Source organism: Pelobates fuscus, chromosome 10 (assembly GCF_036172605.1).
Source record: "Pelobates fuscus isolate aPelFus1 chromosome 10, aPelFus1.pri, whole genome shotgun sequence".
Lineage (NCBI taxonomy): Eukaryota > Metazoa > Chordata > Amphibia > Anura > Pelobatidae > Pelobates > Pelobates fuscus.
In genome coordinates, this window is record NC_086326.1 from 89,994,794 (window position 1) to 90,017,066 (window position 22,273).

At 44.0% G+C, this 22,273-nt stretch overlaps 1 protein-coding gene across 1 annotated transcript in view; it reads right to left on the reverse strand.

Moving 5' to 3' along the window:
• The window catches only part of LOC134575117 (beta-microseminoprotein-like), a 64,955-nt gene that overhangs the window by 25,152 nt on the left and 17,530 nt on the right, over positions 1–22,273 (reverse strand). Inside the window, exon 2 of the mRNA XM_063434290.1 lies at positions 2,716–2,845. Coding sequence (XP_063290360.1) covers positions 2,716–2,845 — 130 coding nt within the window. The remainder of the gene's footprint in view (positions 1–2,715; positions 2,846–22,273) is intronic.

The following is a 22,273-nucleotide window of genomic DNA, read 5'->3' on the forward strand; positions in this document are numbered from 1 at the left end:
TCCTCTTCATACAACTATAACTTGGATTGCCTGGTTAACTAATTCGGACTGGCCTTGACTCTGCTTTTGGAATTTCCTTCAATACTGCTGGATCTCCTATTGAACAACCTTGGACTGGATAAAGGACTTTGCTTATGGACTCACCCTGGACACATCACCTAAACTTCTATTTTCAAGGACTGTGAGTTTATCTCTCTGCTTTGCTGCCACATCAGTTTGCCGTGCTGAAACTGTCTCAAAATAAAAAGTGAGTGGTTCTTATTTTTTTTTTGTTTGGCATTTGTTAAAGAAAAAAACATGACAGCTGCCCTTGCCTGGGGCCATAAATGGAAGGGACAAGCCGTTAGATGCCTCACAGACAGTCAGTCCGCAGCTCATACAAAGACAGGTTTCAGTCTCTCACCAGCATGAGACTTGTTCGGAAACTAACTTGGTTAGCAGCCTCTGGTCAGTTTTATTTAGAATGTATACACGTACCTGGTGTCTGCAAAAAGGTGGCTGATGCTCTGTCACAATCTAAATTTCAGGAGTTCTTTCTAGTCCACCCATCTGCAGATCCACACCCTATGGATCCACCAGTTTTCCAAGATCTGATCATGGACTTGAATTACTGTTGTCACAGAGTAAAATTCTGGCCCAAGCCGGTTTGTCCTCTAACACAAGGAATACATACTTTAGAGCCTATACTATGTTTCAGAGGTTTGTTTCTGATTTTCACATAATAAATGTTTTTGCTATTTAAACACTAGTTGTGTTTAATACATGTTGCCACTTCTCTTTACAGTTAGCGTACAATACAATCAAATTATATTTAACGGGAATCCAACATCACATGTTAATCACTTTTCCTAACAACAAGACTTTTTATCTGTATATCCTATCAAAAGTGTATTGAAAGGCATATTAAAACTCAAATTAGAGACCCCTTCGAAAAGACTCCCTACCAACAGCAGTAAGTTCCGCGGTATTTCAGATATTATAGATTCAGCCCCTTTCGAGACAGATACCAACTTGGTTCTCAAAGCAGCCAGTTATTTGGCTTTTTATGGTTTCTTAAGACCCAAAGAATTTATGGTAACACAAATATCTGACCTAGAATTATGCCTTAGGATATCAGACTAAATTATAATTAATGATCATTCTATTTATATAGGTCACCCAGTCCAGATACCGTACCACCCTAAAGGGAATAAGTGGTGCCCAGTTAAGGTTTTTGACATGTTAAAGCATTCTCTCCATAAATTTAATCCTTCTTCACCTCTACTTCCATTACATGGCAAACCCCTTGCAACCCAAAAATTCATGTTGTACACTAGAACGATTTTGGTGAAACTTGGGCTCAACCCAGCATCTTTTACAAGGCATTAATTTCGTATAGGAGCTGCTATAGCACCATCCAGCCACAATACACCTGCACACATCATTAAAAATATGGGGCGGTGGAAATCTTCTGTATACTGCAAGTATTTTCCACAACCAGAGAAAGAAGTTAGATTGGCTTTCTGTAATATGGCTATGTAATAACATGAGAAGTGTTTAAATGAAGTTTGATTTGCATTATATCTTTTTGCCCTCTTTTATTACAGGCCTAACCTCTGGTCGGTTCCGGCACACTCCAACCGACTTTTACTATATATTAAGTTCATAAGTATAAATTCATATTTATACTCTATCGGCTGCTATATTCCGACTACAAATAAATAAAAGGTGGGAAATCTGGAATTATGGGAGGGATTTAATCCCTATAAAAACTCCACTAAACCCTCCCCTTACCTGTAGCAACATCGTAAAGTGACCCTCCCACCTCTCCCTCTTCTAAACATAACTACAATCTAGTTGGGCCCTCTTTTATTACAAGCCTAACCTCTTGTCAGTTCCGGCACACTCCAACCAACTTTTAGTATATATTAAGTTCATAAGTATAAATTGACATTATACGCTATCAGCTGGTATATTCCGACCACAAATATATATATATATCCAAACGAGGTAATTCTTTTGCCTACAATTGTAATGGTAGAAATAAGTCTTCTGAATATTTCCATAAAATTATCTCCATAACTATCTAATTACTAATGTATAGCCAAGTCAAGAGAGATAGGATATTATATTACTACTAAGTATAATATTGCCATGTTTCTCTGTTAAAGGTTAATTGCTAGATGGTTGGTCTACATGGTTAATGGCCAGGAGTCAAATAGTTAATTATTTGATAAGAGATGACTGCTGCATAGTGATGTTTATATAGTGCTATAAGCGTTATTCAAGAATTATAATGCTAAGATTGTCTGGTTATCAGATGTGTTTGCATTCTGCTGAATAATTACCTATATGACCAGAAGGTGTGATTATTGTAGAACTGTATATTGATTTGTTTGACCAAATGTGTTTAAATTACTGCATTGCAATATATTTCTTTACATGATTAATGTGGAAATTGCATTTTGATGTGTTTGTATTGCCATTTTCATGATACTGTCACAATAAAAATAGATTTGTTTTAACCTGTTGTCTGTTGTGGTTAATTGGTGAATCATAAAATTATCTTGAACAAAGGGTCTGGAAGTAAAAAGTAGGTACTCGTTGCTTAAATACATATACATTACAATTGGGGGAATATTCTCATAGTATAGAGCTAGAATAAAATTATTAATCTTTAGAAAAAATGTATAAATGACTTGATTTAACATTTAGCACATAAATGATCCTACATACCTTTTTGTTGTCTCACATAAGCTCCATGGGTACGATATTTGTGTCCAATTTGCCCATTGGTGTCTGTTGTACACTGTGAATTGCACAGTGGTATAATACACAAGGCAAGCAGAATACCTAGCCCATAATCCTAGGGTAAAAATACCAAAAAAATAAAAATCAGGCAAATCAATATATGACATGAAAGACTGGATCAGCCATTTTGTATTTTTGTCATGGAGAGCATTGTTTCTACTTGCTACCCAGTCATTGCAAGCTCTCATCCAACGAAAGACCAGTGGGGTAGGCATCTGGCTTCTGCAGCTAGTTTATACCAGTACTCAGAACATAGTAGATATTGTTCTTACTGTACAGAGCTCTCTTCTTTGCCTTATACGAAATCCCCCTACTTCAAGTCTATGTATAGTCCTGTTTATTAATACCGTATATACTCGAGTATAAGCCAACCCGAATATAAGCCGAGGCACCTAATTTTACCACAAAAAACTGGGAAAACTTATTGACTCGAGTATAAGCCTAGGGTGGGAAATGCAGCAGCTACTAGTAAATACATACATGGATACAGAGACATACATACAGAGACAAACATACATACATACATGGATACAGAGACATACATACATACAGAGACAAAAATAGATAATCAAGATAGCACTCCCAGGACTTGAATAAATGTAAAACTTAACTTTTAATCTTCTTAATCAAAAAAATCGACGTTTCAGTCTGTTACACACAAACTTTCATCAGGGTTACTCCTGATGAAAGTTTGTGTGTAACAGACTGAAACGTCGATTTTTTTGATTAAGAAGATTAATAGTTAAGTTTTACATTTATTAAAGTCCTGGGAGTGCTATCTTGATTATCTATTTTTGTATTTTCGCCTGACAAACACCGGGCAAGTATATTTATATTTTTATAGAGTGCAGGATTATTTTTTTCTTTTTACATACAGAGACATATATACATACATACATACAGAGACATACATTTGGTGTAATGAAAAGATAGAATGAGATTGCTTTTCATAATATAGTATGTGAGGGTTTAGTTGAAAACAATGACACCTAGTAATCTCAGCACAAATCCTGAAGGAAGCTTCCTGAAAACTTGGGTTATAGATGTGTTCAAACCTTTCTGGGACTGTATATACACGGTTTTTCCTTTGTGCTTTCCATGTCATATTTATTCACTTGCACACATAATATGCACACATAATATGAACCAAATATATTTTACACAGCACGTTGATAATAGGTAGGAGATACACCCACCGGCCATGGTCTCAGGCTGTGCAGCATGTTCTCCCACCCGGTAAACAGGCCGCAGCGCATCCCTGGCCTTTCCTGCACAGAGCAGCCGCAGTCAGAGCGCCCTGCCTGGAAGCTGTCTGTGTCCCCAGTGTGCAGCACAGTGCGAGTGGAGTACACAGCAAGCCCCAGCCCCGGCCCCGGCAGTGTGGGCAGATAGAAGACTGTCTGGAGATTGTCATTAGGATTTCCATCTGCCCGGCGCCATCTTCACCCGAACTCACTGCCCTCACTCGCGTATAAGCCGAGGGGGGCTTTTTCAGCATAAAAAATGTGCTGAAAAAGTCGGCTTATACTCGCGTATATACGCTAGATTTCCACATAGTGGATGTATTTGCCTCAAATATATTTGTAGAATGTTATCATAGCTTCTATGAGGTGCTGTTTTTGTAAACTATTATTATTATTAGTAGTATTTATATAGTGCCATCTTATTCCACAGTGCTTTACAATATTATAAAATGAGGAAGTTTAACAAAAAAAAATAGACAATAAGATGCCACAGGCATTAAGCACTGTGCCATATATGTATGGTGGCAATAAAGGGTTAAGCTGACCTTGCTGTACAGTTACTGAATGTAAAGTAAATTGAAGTTCATGACTCCTGGTTAAGTTGTTGGGCAGAGTGGGACAGGTAGATGGGCAGATTTGGTGACACAGCTGTTGCTGGGGACAAGAGCTAACTGAGGATTGGTTGCAGTCCACGAGCGAGCAAAGCGCAAGAAGCCAGATAAGAATAAATATTGACAGCGCAAGCGCAATCCCTGTCAGCTATTTTCCAGACAAGAGAAGCACAGACGGACCTCCGCCCTCCCTCCCCTTTTTGCTAACTTTAATTATAATTTGATTTTGTGGTGTTAGAAAGCATTGTGGCAAGTTCAAGTTCTAAGGAAGGATATGGTGTTAAATGATTGTATTTAAAAGGCGGTCAGGTTAGCTATGACTGACTGGCAATTAAGTGGTGGTGAAAGTTAAAAGTTTTGGAAGTAAAGTTAAAAGTTTATGTAAAAATGTTTACCGTTAATATTTAAGTTATGGTGGTATACCCCTTTTAAGCGTTAAATAACACCATGGCCTAGCCCGTGGAAATATAAATAAACTGTGCTTGTGTTTATTATGTGGTCTAAGTTATTTATGCAAAATATTGCCTACCATACATATACAAAATGTTACAGGACCAATAGGTTGAGGACGACCCTTCTCAAATGAGCTTCCAGTATAGAGGGGGTAGGATATAAAAAAACACAACGAGAAGAGCATTAAAGGGGGCAGCAAATAAAAAGGTGTGAAAGAAGCAGAATTGGGACAGAGCAATGGACAGGTTCGTAAAATAGACGTTACTCTGGGAGGCCAAAAGTTTTTTCTGAAAAGGTAGATCTTGAGGGACTTCTTAACCAATTGAAGACTATGGGAGAATCAGATGGGGTAGGCAGGCTGTACCAAAGGAAAGGAGCTGCCTGCAAGTGCGAATTAGCAGTAACGGTGTGACGAGTGGACAGGAGAAGGTCACTGGCAAAGCGGAGAGGCTGAAGAGTTGTTAAGAGCTTTGTAGGTAAAGGATAGTATTCTGAACTGACTCCCAGGGCCGCCATCAAGGGGTGACAACCATGGTTGTTGTCACAAGCCCAGCGGCCCTAGGGGGCCCGGCCTCCCGGGCCCGCATGTAGAGGCAGAACTGCACACTAATGTGGCCAAAGCATTTAGGGCCATCCGAAAGCATTTAGGGCCCAGTAAGTGCTGTGGCCATGTAATAGCACGACAAGGCCTTTTTAAAAAATTGCAGCCGCAAGTACTGCTGAGTTCAGGACACCTAGCCGGCACTTCTTAGGTGTTAACACACACCGCCATGACCTGGCATCGACGGTATACTTACCTGTCATTTAGGCGTCCTGTCTTAGGGTGTTCAGTCCGCAAGAATATACTGCTTACCTTGTCTAACAGTGGGAGGTATTATTGCTAGAGCAGGCATTTATTTAAGGGGTGCCCTCGAAGGCACATTAAATCCTTCACCAATAGGATTTGATTAATTTGCACCTCATTCGTTTAGCTTCTATTCCTATCTGTCTGTGTTATAGTGCATAAAAAAATCTACTATCATTAGACTGAAGGCTCTCTTTGACACGCCACTTGCTAAACCTTTATAGGCTGAAAATCGGAATGGGCTGTATCAAACGAGCACATACAAAGTAACTTAAGATTCTTATTGTAACAGAATCAACCAGATTTGTATCTCCCTTCCGGTCAGCCTGCAATAGGAATGAGCGAATATATACTCATGGCCATTAAGCCTCTATTTTCTTTCTGCAATATATCTGAATAGGTAGATTATCATCAGACTGAAGGCTCAGCCCTCACGACTATACTGTTATCTCAACCTATATAGGGATGGCTGTAGCGTCAAAAAAGGGTTTAGTCAAATAAGTATCTACAAGGAATACTAGATCTTTACTGTAGTTGAATCTAGGTAATTTGTACCTCCTTTTTCCTCCAGACTTTGACTTGCTACACTCACATCAATATGCACAGATAATTAATCTTCCTACCTATTCACAGCCCTCAGAGCTGTTGCGGTGCTTGTACAGCATATATTACCAGACACAAATGGGACTGAACATCCTGCTTTATTTTGTTTATGTTTTATTTTTACACTTTTTCCCTTTATTATTATTATTATTATTCTTTTTGTGACCTATTATAACTACAAGCATAAAAAGTTTTACAATCACTATATGTAACAGTGAAAAGGCTTCACCTTGATATTACTTACTAATTGCATCTCTTAGGAGACACCTGCTGGTAGCTTTGGTTCTGTTTTTTCACCCTTTTTCTTTAGCATTGTTTCATTGAAAAGTTACCAATCAATTAGGGGTTACACCCCCGCTTTCTCCCCACTACCACCACTGTGTCTCTTCTGATTAAATAGACTCTATTCTGGTTTTAGTAACGATTGTGTCAGTATGTATGCCTATATGTGTGTATGTCTGTTTCACTATGTGTGTCTGTTAGTATGTATGTGTGTGTGTCAGTATGTGTGTATCTGTGTCCTTTTGTATCAGTGCATCTGTTTGTGTCTGTATATTCCTGTTGGCCGGATTTGAAAGCAAGCTTTGGGGGGTGGACTTGGAGCCGAGTCCCCGGGGGCCCAGACCCAGAGCTGTTTTAAGGGACCGCAAATTTCTGATGGCGGCCCTGTTGACTCCTATAAGGTAAAAGAAGCCAGTTTAAGTATCAACAGAGAGGTGAGGTGTGAGAGGAGCAACAGGAGAGAAAGTTCAGCCTAGCAGCTGAACAGATTGTAGTTGGGCAGTATGGCTTCTTGGAAGACACATTTGTATAGAATTACATTCATCTATGTGAGAGATTATTAGAGCATGAACAAGCACCTTGGCAGTATCTTGTGTAAGAAAAGGGCAGACACGGGCAATGTTTTTAAGATTTTAGAACCAGACTGAATATGAGGAGTGATGGTGAAGCCATGATCAAAGATAATACCAAAACAGTGAGCTTGCAAGGATGGGCTGATGCAGATACTATCAACTTTCAAGGAGAGCTAAACAGGAGGATCGGTATTAGGAGGAAGAAAAATAAGAAGCTCAGTTTTAGAGAGATTGAGTTTCAGAAAGCGGGTGGACATCCAGTCAGAGGTAAACTAAGCAGATTTATAGTTGTTAGCCTTTTTACATAACTTAAATCTTCAATTCCCCTTGTTGATTTTATAGCCCACCTCTGCACTTTTACTAGTGCCATCAAATCCTTCTTGTGTGGTTATACCAATGATTTATAAAGAGGCAAAATTATATTTCCATCCTGAGAATTAATGCTTAATTAATTAATTAATTAATTAATCCTTTTTGAAAAAAAAAAACTTTATTTTTGTTGTGCTGTGAATGAATAACATGCATGCTTGTGGTGCCCCAACAGCAGTCCTTCGGGCTTATATTCATATAATACTGTTGGTGCATTAAGTTTATCGGCACATTTTTATATATGGTTAAGTAATGCTGAGTGGACCTGTAGATTAGACTTTGCAAGTGGCAATAGTAAAAGATGCGTTTACAAGAGAGAGATAGACAGGACTGTCACAGGATAATAACATGCTGACTAAACTATCTACATAATAGGCTGATGGGTTGATGTGTCTACCTATACATAGGTATTGAGCTTTCTATCCTTGTCATTATAGCTGTGGTTAGGTGACCTAAAAGTATGATTATTATGTACTATCTTCGACAGCAGGGCATTGATGCTATACTTGGGAAGGTTCTGCCTGGTGTATCCTGGCAGGAAAGCTACTCCCAAGCCTGCTCCATCTAACCGCAGATCGCGGTTACCTAAAGAAAAAGACTCCTACCAAGTCCCCATTATGTCGCAGCGTGAACCCACCGTAAGTGAACCGTCTTGTTACCCTGTTTATCCTCAAGCTAGCTGCGAAACTCCAGGGGACATGGAGGAACCTATGGAGATCGACTTCGTCCACACTAGAACAAGACTGCCATCTTATTTATTTATTTATTTATTAAAAATTCTTAAGAAAACGCAGTCTTATTACCCATAGGGTCTCGATGCGCATACCAGCAATAAAAACAGACAAAACAATATCCAGCAAAACCACAGCATTATAATCACATGCATTTGAACCAAGTTAAAAATTTCATGTCATCCCATACGCCTGAGCAAATAAAACTGTTTTTAAGCTCCGGCGGAATTTCAGTAGATCATTCTAAAGTCTTAATGTCAGAGGCAGGGAGTTCCAAAATTGCGCTCCCTGAACATCACTCGTTCTCCCTCCGCACTTTTTCTTTTTAAAATTTGGAATCTTCAATAAGGCTAAATCAGCCGATCTCAAGGATCGACTGGGAGCATAGCGTGTGAATTTATCCTTCAGATAGTCTGGTCCCATACCATGGGTTGCCTTATATACCAAACAACCATTTTTAAACAGAACCCGTTCACGAACGGGCAGCCAGTGCAAGGCTCTTAATGATGGAGTGATATGGTCATTGCGGGCCACACCTGTAAGTAGCCTTGCAGCTGCGTTCTGTATCAACTGTAGCTTGTGTATGATGTTCTGAGGCAGTCCAAGGTACAGAGCATTGCAGTAGTCCAATCGGCTACCGATGATGGCGTTGACCACCGAGATTTGATCGGAGGGGGTAATGAATCTAAAAATAGACCTCAGAAGCTTCAGGTGGTAGTGGCAAGAGCTTACCACCTGATTAATCTGGGGCTTCAGTGTCAACCTGGAGTCGAAAATGACTCCCAGATCTCTGACCTTGGTGGCAGGACTCGGAGATGGAGAAAACGAGTCCGGCCATGAGGGAAAGATACTACTCACCTCATGGTTACTGAAGATGATGCATTCAGTTTTGGAGCCATTAAGTTTTAGATAATTGGCTCCCATCCACGACTGGATATCCTGTAGGCAGGAAGAAAGATTGATTTGATCCTCCTTTTTCTTGGCCAGGCGAAAGTACAACTGGGTATCGTCGGCATATATATGATAGGGAAGCATGTGGCGGCGGATGATATGGGTCAGTGGCCTCATATAGATGTTAAACAGGATTGGAGATAAAGCCGAACCCTGGGGGACTCCACACGTCAGGGAGATGTTAGAGGAGTAAAATGTCCCCAATTTTACCCTTTGAACCCTGTCGTGGAGAAACGAGGTCACCCAAGCCAGCGCCCTGTCATCCACACCAGCCACAGTAAGTAGCCTCTCTGTCAATCTATCATGATCGATGGTATCGAAGGCCGCCGATAAATCCAGGAGTACCAGGGCAATTTCCTCCCCTCTGTCCAAGGCCCACAGGAGATCGTCGTGGACTTTAACCAGGGCAGTCTCTGTCCCTCTACCAGGTCGAAATCCCGATTGGAAGTCATCCAGAATGTGATTAGATTCCAGGTGAGGCTGAATTTGCCATCGCCGCTCTCTCGATGATCTTGGCCAAAAAAGGCAAGGTGGAAATAGGTAGATTGTTGCTCAACTCGGAGCGTGGCACAGTTGGTGTCTTCAGCAGAGGAATAACCACAGCCTGCTTCAGAATGCCAGGAACAACTCCGGTGGCAAATGACATACTAACAATGTCTGCAATATAGGGGGCCAAAGCATCAGCGGCATCCTTCACCAGCTGAGCAGTGCAGGGATCCAGCGATGAGGACGATGCCCTGAGAGACTTGAGGATGATCAAGATCTCAGTTGTACTGACGGGTTTAAAATTCGAGAACATCGAGCCATCATAGGGTGTAAGAATTTCTGCATCAGGTTCCACCACTATGTTGCTCCTAATTAGATCAATTTTTTGTTTAAAAAAGTGAGAAAGGGATTCACAAAACTTTTGAGATGTTTCTTCTTGAGGAAGCGAACAGTTAGGATTTGCTAAGAGGTTTGTTGTGCGAGAAAGCTCTGCCGCTGAGTTTTTCGCTTTTGTAATCTTATCTGTAAAATATTGTTTTTTCGTATTTTTAATACTAGATTTATATAATTTTAAAGATTTTAAATATTCCAATTTAAGGTCGGTATTGTAATCTTTTCTCCACCGTTTTTCAGCTGCTCGACATCGCCATTTCATCTCCCTGGTCATCTGATTAAACCAGGGAGGGTTTTTATCTACTTGTCTTACTAGACAAGTTTTTTTCATCGGGGCTAGAAGTTCTATTGATTCTACAATCACTGAATTAAACAGTAAGATTTTCTCTTCTACTGTGTGGGAATCATGAAATTTAATAGGGTCCATTTTGCTGGAAAAAGTTGTGCTAAGAAGAGGTCCGGTGACTTTGGAAATATCTCGAGACCATGAGCAGATATTATTTCTTTTTGGGATGTGGGGGATTTTCTTCATTTCAACACCTACTGCCTCAAACTTGATCAAGTTATGATCACTCCAGGCCGTGGGTTGAGGAGTGGCAGTCGAGCAAATCAACCCATTGTGGAAAATCCAATCTAGTGTATGTCCAGGTCTATGTGTAGGGCCGGATACTGCTTGGTTATACCCTATGGTTTTAGCATAGAGTATTAAACTCTGGGCATGAGAGTCCATAGGAGAATCAGCCCATAAGTTAAAGTCTCCCAAAATAATGGAGGAGGTAAACTTAAGACTTATAGTAGTTAGCAGTTCAGATATCTCCTCCATAAAGACGGGGGTACTAGTATTAGGCGGATGATAAATAAGAGCTAGACCTGCCGTTTCCCTCTCAGTGCGCTGCCATAGGAGAGAGAGATATTCAAATGTGGTGAAGGATGTCACCTCCATCTCAATTTCACTGATTTTAAGATGTTTTTTTAAAAATAATCGCAATCCCCCCGCCTCTTCTTGTGGCCCGATTACACATAAGTATGTGATATCCAGGGGGGGCCAGTTCATCAAGACGAGGTGGGGTTGAGGGAGAAAACCATGTTTCTGTTAAAAACAAAAAATCAAGGTTGTTATCCTTAATTACAATATTGATGGCCTCAGCGTTCTTAATTGCTGAGCGGGCATTCAATAGAGCACCCTTAAAAGACGGGCCATGATTACTCTTTAGAGTATTATTAGTCTTGCTAAGGTTGCTAGCCAAATTAAGAATAGTTTTAATCTGGGAGCTTCCATAGTGAGATAATATTTAATTTTTCTTTAATTTGAGGGCAGTACGAATATCTATTGGGCCATTAGTATTTAGAGCCTTCAAATCAGAGGCAGAGTAATTCAAGTTACTCATGTTGCTACAAAGCTTCAACAACTGATGCACAATCTGCAGATTATATATAACAATAACAGATAACGACCAGGTTTACCAATTGTCAAAAATATGCGATCTTAACTTTTAGCAAAAATGATCAATAGCAAAAAATGCGAAGAGTAACACTTACAGTTGAAGACAGGCTAAAATTACCAAAATAAAAATAAAAATAACAGCATTAAAAAATAAATAGATAAACAATAAGAAAATAAAAATAGGGGGGGAAATTAATAAAAACAAATAAGAGGTAATTAAATTGTCGTTGGTCCGCCCGTCCAGCCCGTCCGGGGCACGGACGTGCACAGACGGGCTTCCCTCTGGCAAATAAGGGGATACCAAGCCCCTCCTCCTGGTAACAGGGATTGGCTCCGCCCACAGTGGTGCTGTCAATCAAGATGGCCACCAAGTGGAAAAATAGGTGGTTTATGCAAATATAAGCAGTGAGAGTGCAAGTTCAAAGTGCAAAATGATGATGATAAAAGTGCTGAGGTGCAGTGGTCACGGCCACGTTTGAAAAGCTGGAGCTGGAGCTATTGTTCATGCGCAGCGCGCGGCAGCAAATAAGGGGATACCAAGCCCCTCCTCCTGGTAACAGGGATTGGCTCCGCCCACAGTGGTGCTGTCAATCAAGATGGCCACCAAGTGGAAAAATAGGTGGTTTATGCAAATATAAGCAGTGAGAGTGCAAGTTCAAAGTGCAAAATGATGATGATAAAAGTGCTGAGGTGCAGTGGTCACGGCCACGTTTGAAAAGCTGGAGCTGGAGCTATTGTTCATGCGCAGCGCGCGGCAGCAAATAAGGGGATACCAAGCCCCTCCTCCTGGTAACAGGGATTGGCTCCGCCCACAGTGGTGCTGTCAATCAAGATGGCCACCAAGTGGAAAAATAGGTGGTTTATGCAAATATAAGCAGTGAGAGTGCAAGTTCAAAGTGCAAAATGATGATTTCTGGAGAAAGAGACCGAAGGAGGGCTTGTTGTCTCTGTTTCTATTGTGGAGAAGGAGGGCACTTTATCTCCCACTGCCCTATTCGCCCAACTCGGCCTAAGCCTCTTCAAGTAGGTACTATTCAGCTGCACCCTGTTATTCCGGCAACACAGCCAGAAAAATGTCAAAGGTGCTGTCGGATGTTTCCATGTTCCGTGATGCAGAAGAGAACCCAGACTACGATGGCTACTGATGCCAGTGTCTCTCAAGATCACATAATCAGTGACCATAAGAATTCACCACCTCCAGAAGACTCACCTAAGGAAAAAAGTTCAGATAAAATGGCTCCTGGGACCAAGGTTTTTTCCGCCTGCACCAAACCTATGAATAGCCCAGACCTCTCTCCATTAGTACCCGACACTGGTACCCCAAAGTCCCCAACTGAGGGACTCCGCTCTGGAGACTTTGATTACAAGGACTTCCTCAGTGATACGGAGTCCGAAGACGTGGAATACAGTTCCCAAAAAGAACCTGTTCACGCCCGGAGTGCGTTCTTAAAGGGAGGGTACTGTCAGGATTCTCACCGTGACCTCCAGACTGCCAGACGGGGTCGCCCCTTTATTGCCCGAAGAGGGATTTGAACCTTTGTACTCTGTAATTCTGAACCTGCTCTCTTACCTCTGAGTCATTTCAGGACTTTGGATAACTCCCGTTTATTCTTGAATTGCCTGCAGCACTAGGGGGCTGGACTTCACCTGGCTCAGACCTGTCAGTAACTCTCCAGCTGAATCTGATACCTAATTAACAAGGTATAAGACACTGCCCCTCCCTAAGGGCAGTGTCAGTTCAATGACTCTGGTTAGAGTATTGCTATTCCATGTTCCAGTATTTTCCTGACCTTGGATTGCTACTCGTTTGTTCCCTGACCTCTGGCATCCCCTGACCTCGGCTCGCTACTCGTATCTCCTGATTTCTGGCATCCTCTGACCATTGGCTTACAAACGACTATTCTCCTGGATATTCCTTTTCTATACTGCGACTTCAAGCATTAACCTGCACAGATTCACAGGCCAGGTGAGTTCTTCCTTGACCACCTTGGCCTGTGTTTAATTGCAAGGGTGAGCATATCTCTGCATATTGGACTCCCAGCAAGGTAAGCCTGATAGGAGGTTAGTAAGTCGCAGTGGGGCTGACTTTGCATTCAGTGTGTACTTATGACTAGGAGGCAGATGTGGAGCAAAGAAAAGAAAAGTAATAAATGCAGCAAGTATAAATCAAGGAACACCTAGCAGTCCACTGCTATCTGTGATTAAATGTGTCCACAGTGTGGGTAAGGTTTGCAAGTGTCCCAGTGTAGTCCGGAGCAGGTTTTTGGCTCCGGTAGCCGGCGCCGGGCAGTCCTCTAGCCAACTCCAGCTCTCAGGAACCTCCTTCTGGTCGACTGGGTCTGCTTGCTGTGATAGTGGGGCCAGCCGTTCTGAACGATGTTGGAGATTCTTGCGGCAGTGCGGTCCATGTCCCGTTCCGGGGGAGCGAAACTACTATTGTGATTGGGTCTATATGAGACTGTACTGCTGATAGGGGTGTCGCCTCTGGGGTTTGCCCGGGTGAGGGTCTGATGTTTGATGGCGTCGACTGGGGAGTTGTGGTGTAGTCTGCCCGGGGGCCCATGGCCGTGCCCGGTCCATAGTTGGCACCGTGTGTCGCTGCTGCCTCTTGGGTAGGTTCAGGTTCGTCAGGCGCATGGATTGGTGGGTTGCTTCCACCCACTTTACAAGTCTTTGGGGCTTTCGGGCTCTTTTAGTTTGCCGACCCCGGCACCACGTGCAGTCTTTGTGTACCTTTTTTTTTTAATATAATCTCCTCCTCTCCAATCTTTTTTAACTATTTTGATCGCACAAAAGAACGTTCCCTCAGGGTTTGAGTTGTGCACTCTCTTGAAGTTGCTTGAGATGCTATTTCGAATTTGATTTTATTCTAAAATGTTGTTCTATTTTATACCTTGATTTTTATTTAAATAAAGCACCTTCTTTTTGGAATACACTCCTTGGATTTTTGCATTATTGATAGCAAATCTAAAAGGGAAGTATAAAGCACTAAGCATCTTTAAAGGAACCACTAACGCCTTGGAGGAGAGAAGAAGGGTTGGGACATCCTTGAATGGTCCAGAAACGCATACTACCTGAGTCATATGAGGGTATGACTCCAGGCTTGTGAGTTGTAATTAACCTACTTTATACACTTTTAACCTTTGTTTACAGTGTTGCACTATTGCCTGTATAATTTTTTTTTTACAGAATACTGACTGTACCAATTGTTTAGGAGCTCCACCTTTCTATGTATGTAATACAGGAGCAACTGAAATAATGGTCCACAAAATTAAGGTTGTCCAAAGGTTGCCAGCACACCCATAGTAAGGCTGCCCAAGAAATCTCTGTGAAAAACAGAGACCAAACAAAGATTTAAATCAAATCTGACCAGAAGGGCTATGTCACTTTTGTGTGACCTGTCAATTAGGAAGACCCTATCATTGTATGGTAAACTTATACAGAGTTGTACAACTAACTATACTCAGACTGTCTGAGAGTGGGGTGTTGCATTCAGAGACTAGCTAGTAGTGATGCATTGTACTTTTGTAGGTATATTGGAGCTTTTCAACACAACCCTATGTTTAATTGAATGCCAAATTCGATTATCCATTGAATAGAAAAGTGTACCCAGATCACATAAATAGCAGTCATGAAAAACACAAAGTCTGATTAGACTGAGATATGGGTAGCCAAGCAAGTGGTACAGGGGCTATTACTCCCAATGATACTAGCTTAAATAGTTTGAGTTTTGCAGCCTCATAGCTCCATTCATCATGTCTGTTGACAGAGTAGTGCATGAGTGAGGCAGCAGGTAGGAATTTTATAGAGCTTTTACTAGGTATGTAGGTATGTGCTTTAGTTGTTGACAACAATTGCAGTCTTCATTTGGCCTTGTATAAAAGGAATTGCATAAAAGGCCAGTGTGGCTACCAATAAATCAGTTCACTTTACCCTCAACATGCAGCCTCGTCTCGTGACTGTAGGGAACAGCTATAACAACTAGTTCTTCTTCTACCAGCTGTACTGGATTCATGGTTTGTTTTGATATTTCTTTGGGATTACTATGGTGCTACTCACATTAGGGGAGAAGGACGTCTCTGGCGGTGAACACCCCTAATCTCATGGGGTGACTGTCACATTAGGTGGCAGCCGTGGAATGGTCCTTTATCCCCAGAGGAAGCGCTAAACGGATGGACAGCCGGTACGACAAGCTGAAGAGATAAACATTGAAAGATTTGCTGGAGAGCTGGGGCCACACCGCAAGTAATCGACCGTGGCGAGAGCTGATTGCCGAACTACAAGAGCTTGACCGAACAGCAGTAATTGCCAAACCAAATATCCCAATCACAGAATAGGATGAAACGTGGTTTGGTTTGGTCAAGATTGGCTCCTATGAGGAACGAATTGCCCAAGTATTCAGCGCTGTAGAAGCTGAAGCCTGAGAGAAAAGAGTACCACTTACGCTTGGTAACAGCGCAACGAACTGAGAACCCAGGGGAGACTACTACTGTACCTACAGCCAAACGTAAAAAGGTACCATTCACAGCCTTCAAGCAATTCCAGGAGGCAGAAGGGGAAATAGACGCTTACCTTGCAGACTTTGAGAGACAATGTGCGTTACATAAAGTACACCCTGAGGAATCTGTCACCATTTTATTGGGCAAATTGTCCGGTAGTACAGGGGAAGCTTTTCAAGCCATCCCAGATGAGGAAATTCTACACTGCGTTAAAGAGGCCCTGCTCACACACTATGCCGTTACTCCTGAGACATATCGCCAGAGGTTCTGTGAATCCAAAAAGAGAGGAGGAGATTCATACATGGAGTGGGCCTGCCGTCTAAGTCGCCGGGTGTCAAGCTGTAGCGGGGGAAGAGGTACTACAACTATTTCTGCTGGAACTCCTTACCAGTAGTCCAACCTGCACCACCACGTACCCCAGCTGCTCACTGTCTGGAGACAGAGGTCAATTTTGAGGAGTATTTGGGGATACTATACGAAGCTGACCCAATACAAGCTGCTTCACGGATAACCGTCAGCAGCACCGACAGGAGGGGGAAATAAATGGGCAAAGACGCTGTACGGGTGGCCACAGGGAACTCTGTTTCGCCTCCCCACAGCCTGCGTTCACCTGGGTTGGGGGAGCCGGATCTGGCCTGGTGAATGTAGGGATTATGGATAATTTGCCTGCACTCATTTCCCAACAGTTTTGCTGGGTAAATGATTTGCACCTTTAACCTCTGCATACATCCCCACTACACCCGCTACTGCCTACACTCGTCTACAAGCCAGAACCGCAGGAACCAGTTCACCAGCCCGGGAGACCCAGGTAAGAACTAATGAGAACCCGACTACGACAGTAGACAGAGACCCCTTAGCCTGGGACATCCCAGAGGAGTTTGTGAGGGAAACGAGAGGAGACCTGTCCCTACAGATATAGAGAGAGAAAGCGGAGACAGAGCAAGGAGGACTAAAGAACGAGAGGTTTATATGGGAACAAGATAGGTTGTACAGATTGACCGAAACCCTTAAAACAGGGCAAGCCCCATTCCAGAGGCGCCAACTAGTGGTTCCTAGGAAGTACCGGTTGGAGCTTCTTTGGATTGCGCACGATATCCCTTTGGCAGGACACATCTCATCGAGTAACCAAGACTTTCTTCTGGCCGTGAGTCTCCGGGGAGCAACATTACTACAGGACTTGCGACGTCTGTCAGCGGGTGAGGAAAAGGGGGACCACCCCAAGGCTTGACTGCTATCCATGCCCATTAGAGATGTCCCGAATAGTTCCTGGCGAACATAGCTTGTTCGCATTCGCCACGGTGGGCGAACAAATGCGATGTTCGGTCCGCCCCCTATTCGTCACCATTGAGTAAACTTTGACCCTGTACCTCAGTCAGCAGACACATTCCAGCCAATCAGCAGCAGACCCTCCCTCCCACCTCCTGGACAGCATCCATTTTAGATTCATTCGGAAGCTGCATTCTTAGTGAGAGGAGGGACAGTGTAGCTGCTGCTGATTTAATAGGGAAATCGATAGCTAGGCTAGTGTATTCAGTGTCCACTACAGTCCTGAAGGACTCATCTGATCTCTGCTGTAAGGACAGCACCCCAAAAAGCCCTTTTTAGGGCTAGAACATAAGTCTGCTTTTTTTTTCCTGTGTAATCTAATTGCAGTTGCCTGCCTGCCAGCATGTGTCAGGCTCACAGCGTATACTGTGCCCACTTGCCCAATGCCACCACTCATATCTGGTGTCACAATAGCATGCATTTAAAAAAAAAAATAGAAATTTGACTGAAATAATAGCAGTCAGTTTCCTTCACACGTGTGCGTTTCAGGGCCTGCCAGGGCACAGTGTCACACCAGTGCAACTCATATCTGGTGTAACAATAGTGTACATTTAAAAAAAAAAATTTGACTTTAATAGATTGAATAGCAGTTAGTTGTCTGCAAGCGTGTGTGTCAGGCCTACAGCGTCTACTCTGCCAACTTCTGCCAGTGCACAGTGCCACTCATATCTGTTGTCACAGTAGCTTGCACGCATAGTACCACTAATCGAAAAAAACATGAGAGGCAGGCCACCCCGCAGGGGCCATCGTGTTGTGATTCCCTTTGGCCCTAGAATAATGTCTAGTGTTCAGAGGCCACGTACCCTGAACTCGAAAAGTTCTGAGGACATAGTTGACTGGCTAACACAGGACACCCAATCTTCTACAGCTTCCGCTCAGAACCTTGATGCACCATCCTCCTCCAGCTTAGCTTCGGGCACCTCTCAAGTTACCACTCGCCCGCCTGCCGCCACCACCAACACTAGCACCACAGCCGCTTCACTTGATCTGTCAGAGGAGTTATTTACACATCAGTTGGAAGAAATGAGTGATGCGCAACCATTATTGCCAGAGGATGTAGATAACAGGGATATGTCTCAGTCAGGCAGCATTACACACATGGACGTACGGTGTGATGATGATGATGTTGTACCCGCTGCTGCTTCCTTTGCTGAGTTGTCAGATACAAGTGAAGCGGTTGATGACGATGCGTCCGTGGATGTCACGTGGGTGCCCGCTAGAAGAGAAGAAGAACAGGGGGAAAGTTCAGATGGGGAGACAGAGAGGAGGAGGAGACGAGTTGGAAGCAGGGGGAGGTCATCGCAAGGAGCTAGTGGCACAGTCAGACAGCATGCATCGGCACCCGGGGTCAGCCAGACAGCACGCCAATCAACGCATGCTGTTGCCACCACCAGAATGCCGTCATTGCAGAGCTCAGCAGTGTGGCATTCTTTTTGTGTGTCTGCCTCTGACAACAGCGATGCCATTTGCAACCTGTGCCAAAAGAAACTGAGTCGTGGGAAGTCCAACACCCACCTAGGTACAACTGCTTTGCGTAGGCACATGATCGCACATCACAAACACCTATGGGATCAACACATGAGCAGAAGCAGCACAAAAACTCAAAGCCGCCATCCTCCTCCTGGTCCAGCATCTTCAGCCCCTCACAACCATCCGCCACTCCGTCTCTCGCCTTGAGCAGTTCCTGCTCATCTGCCCACAGTCAGGTGTCTGTCAAGGACATGTTTGAGCGTAAGAAGCCAATGTCACAAAGTCACCCCCTTGCCCGGCATCTGACAGCTGGCTTGTCTGAACTCTTAGCCCGCCAGCTTTTACCATACAAGCTGGTGGAGTCTGAGGCGTTCGAAAAATTTGTAGCTATTGGGACACCACAGTGGACAATCCCCAACCTGTACTCTATTGTGCAAAAGGAAGTAATGGCATGTCTGGCACACAGTGTTGGGGCAAGGGTCCATCTGACCACTGATACCTGGTCTGCAAAGCATGGTCAGGGCAGGTATATCACCTACACTGCGTATTGGGTAAACCTGCTGACGGCTGCCAAGCATGGAATGCGTGGCTCTGCAGAGGAGTTGGTGACACCGCCACGACTTGCAGGCAGGCCTGCTGCAACCTCCTCTACTCCTCCTACTCCATCCTCTTCCATAACCTCCTCGGCTGAGTCCTCTTCTGCTGCTGCGTCTTGCTCCACATCAACGGCACCCCCCAGCTCCCCAGGTACTATTCCACATCCCGGATATGGCAGTGTCACGCCGTCTTGGGGTTGACTTGCCTGAAAGCAGAGAGTCACACCGGACCAGCACTCCTGTCCGCCCTGAATGCACAGGTGGATCAGTGGCTGACTCCGCACCAACTGGAGATCGGCAAAGTGGTTTGTGACAACGGAAGAAATTTGTTGGCGGCATTGAATTTGGGCAAGTTGACACATGTGCCGTGCATGGCACATGTGTGTAATTTGATCGTACAACGCTTTGTGCATAAGTATCCAGGCTTACAGGACGTCCTGAAGCAGGCCAGGAAGGTGTGTGGCCATTTCAGGCGTTCCTACACGGCCATGGCACACTTTTCAGATATCCAGCGGCGAAACAACATGCCAGTAAGGTGCTTGATTTGCGACAGCCCGACACGTTGGAATTCAACACTCCTAATGTTCGACCGCCTGCTCCAACAAGAAAAAGCCGTTAACGACTATTTGTATGACTGGGGTGCAAGGACAGCCTCTGCGGAGCTGTGAATTTTTTTGCCACGTTACTGGACGCTCATGCGCAATGTGCTGGATCAGGCCGTAGATGAGCGTGAAGAGGAAGAGTTGTGGTCACCATCACCACCAGAAACAGCCTTATCAGCATCGCTTGCTGGACCTGCGGCAACGCTGGAAGAGGATTGTGAGGAAGAGGAGTCAGAGGAGGAATGTGGCTTTGAGGAGGAGGAGGAGGAAGACCAACCACAACAGGCATCCCAGGGTGCTCGTTGTCACCTATCTGGTACCCGTGGTGTTGTACGTGGCTGGGGGCAAGAACATACCTTCAGTGAGATCACTGAGGACGAGGAACGGGACATGAGTAGCTCGGCATCCAACCTTGTGCAAATGGGGTCTTTCATGCTGTTGTGCCTGTTGAGGGACCCTTGTATAAAAAGGCTGAAGGAGAACGACCTGTACTGGGTGTCCACGCTACTAGTGCCCCAGTATAAGCAGAAAGTGCCTGAAATGTTACCGAATTACCGCAAGTCGGAAAGGATGCAGCAGTTCCAAAATAAATTAAAAAGTATGCTTTACACAGCGTATATGGGTGATGTCACAGCACAACGGGAATCTAACAGGGGAAGAGGTGAAAGTAATCCTCCTCCTCCCACGGCCACGCCGGCAAGGACAGGACGCTTTACAGACGTGTTGTTGATGGAGGACATGCGGAGCTTTCTAAGTCCTACGCATCGCCACAGCCCTTCGGGGTCCACCCTCAGAGAACTACTTGACCGACAGGTAGCAGGCTACCTCGCCTTAACTGCAGATATCGACACTCTGAGGAGCGATGAACCCCTTGACTACTGGGTGTGCAGGCTTGACCTGTGGCCTGAGCTATCCCAATTTGCGATAGAACTTCTGGCCTGCCCCGCTTCAAGTGTCCTGTCAGAAAGGACCTTCAGTGCAGCAGGAGGTATTGTTACTGAGAAGAGAAGTCGCCTAGGTCAAAAAAGTCTAGATTACCTCACCTTTATTAAGATGAATGAGAGATGGATCCCGAAGGGACTGACAGTGGGCGATACATTCGACTAAAAAAGGCCTGATGAGGGGGACGTAACAGGGATTAAACTGATGAGAATAGTACTACTTAACACATCACTCCTATCTGGTAGCACATTAGATTGCACGCGCAGTGCCCCAAATTTGAAGTAGGAGGACCGACCAAGCATCTTTTTCCATCTCCCGGTTCCTAAAATCGATGCCATATACACATCCCCTGATAGGGGACGTAACAGGGATTAAACTGATTAACACACCTTATACTAACGCAGAGAGAGGCAATGCAGAGAGAGGAGTCTGAAGAAGAGGAGTCAGAGGAGGCAGGTGGCTTTGAGGAGGTGGAAGAGTTTGGTCTGTCACTGTGAAGCGGGCGTAACCCTTACACTACCTGATCGATACAACATCATACCTGATGTTTTAAAGCACGTTATTCCAAACAATTTAGGAATGTTGGGTGATTTATGCCCTTTATGGATTAAAACCAGACTCTGCATCAACTATGTAATTTTCCATGGGAGTTTTGTCATGGATCCCCCTCCGGCATGCCACAGTCCAGGTGTTAGTCCCCTTGAAACAACTTTTCCATCACTATTGTGGCCAGAGAGTCCCTGTGGGTTTTAAAATTCGCCCGTTCGCGAATATTTGCAGAAATTCGCATTCGCCATTCGCGGAAAATTTTATGTTCGCGACATCTCTAATGCCCATTATTGAAGAACCCTTCAGCAGGATAGCTGTTGACCTGGTGGGACCCCTCTCTAAATCCAGTCCATCCGGGAAGAGATACATTCTCACCATGGTAGACTACGCTACCCGCTATCCAGAAGCCGTTGCCCTGTCGAACATCCAGGCAGACACTGTTGCCAGTGCTTTGGTCCGCCAGATCTTCGCCAGAGCAGGGTTTCCGAAAGAGAGAATTTCTGACTGGGGAACTCA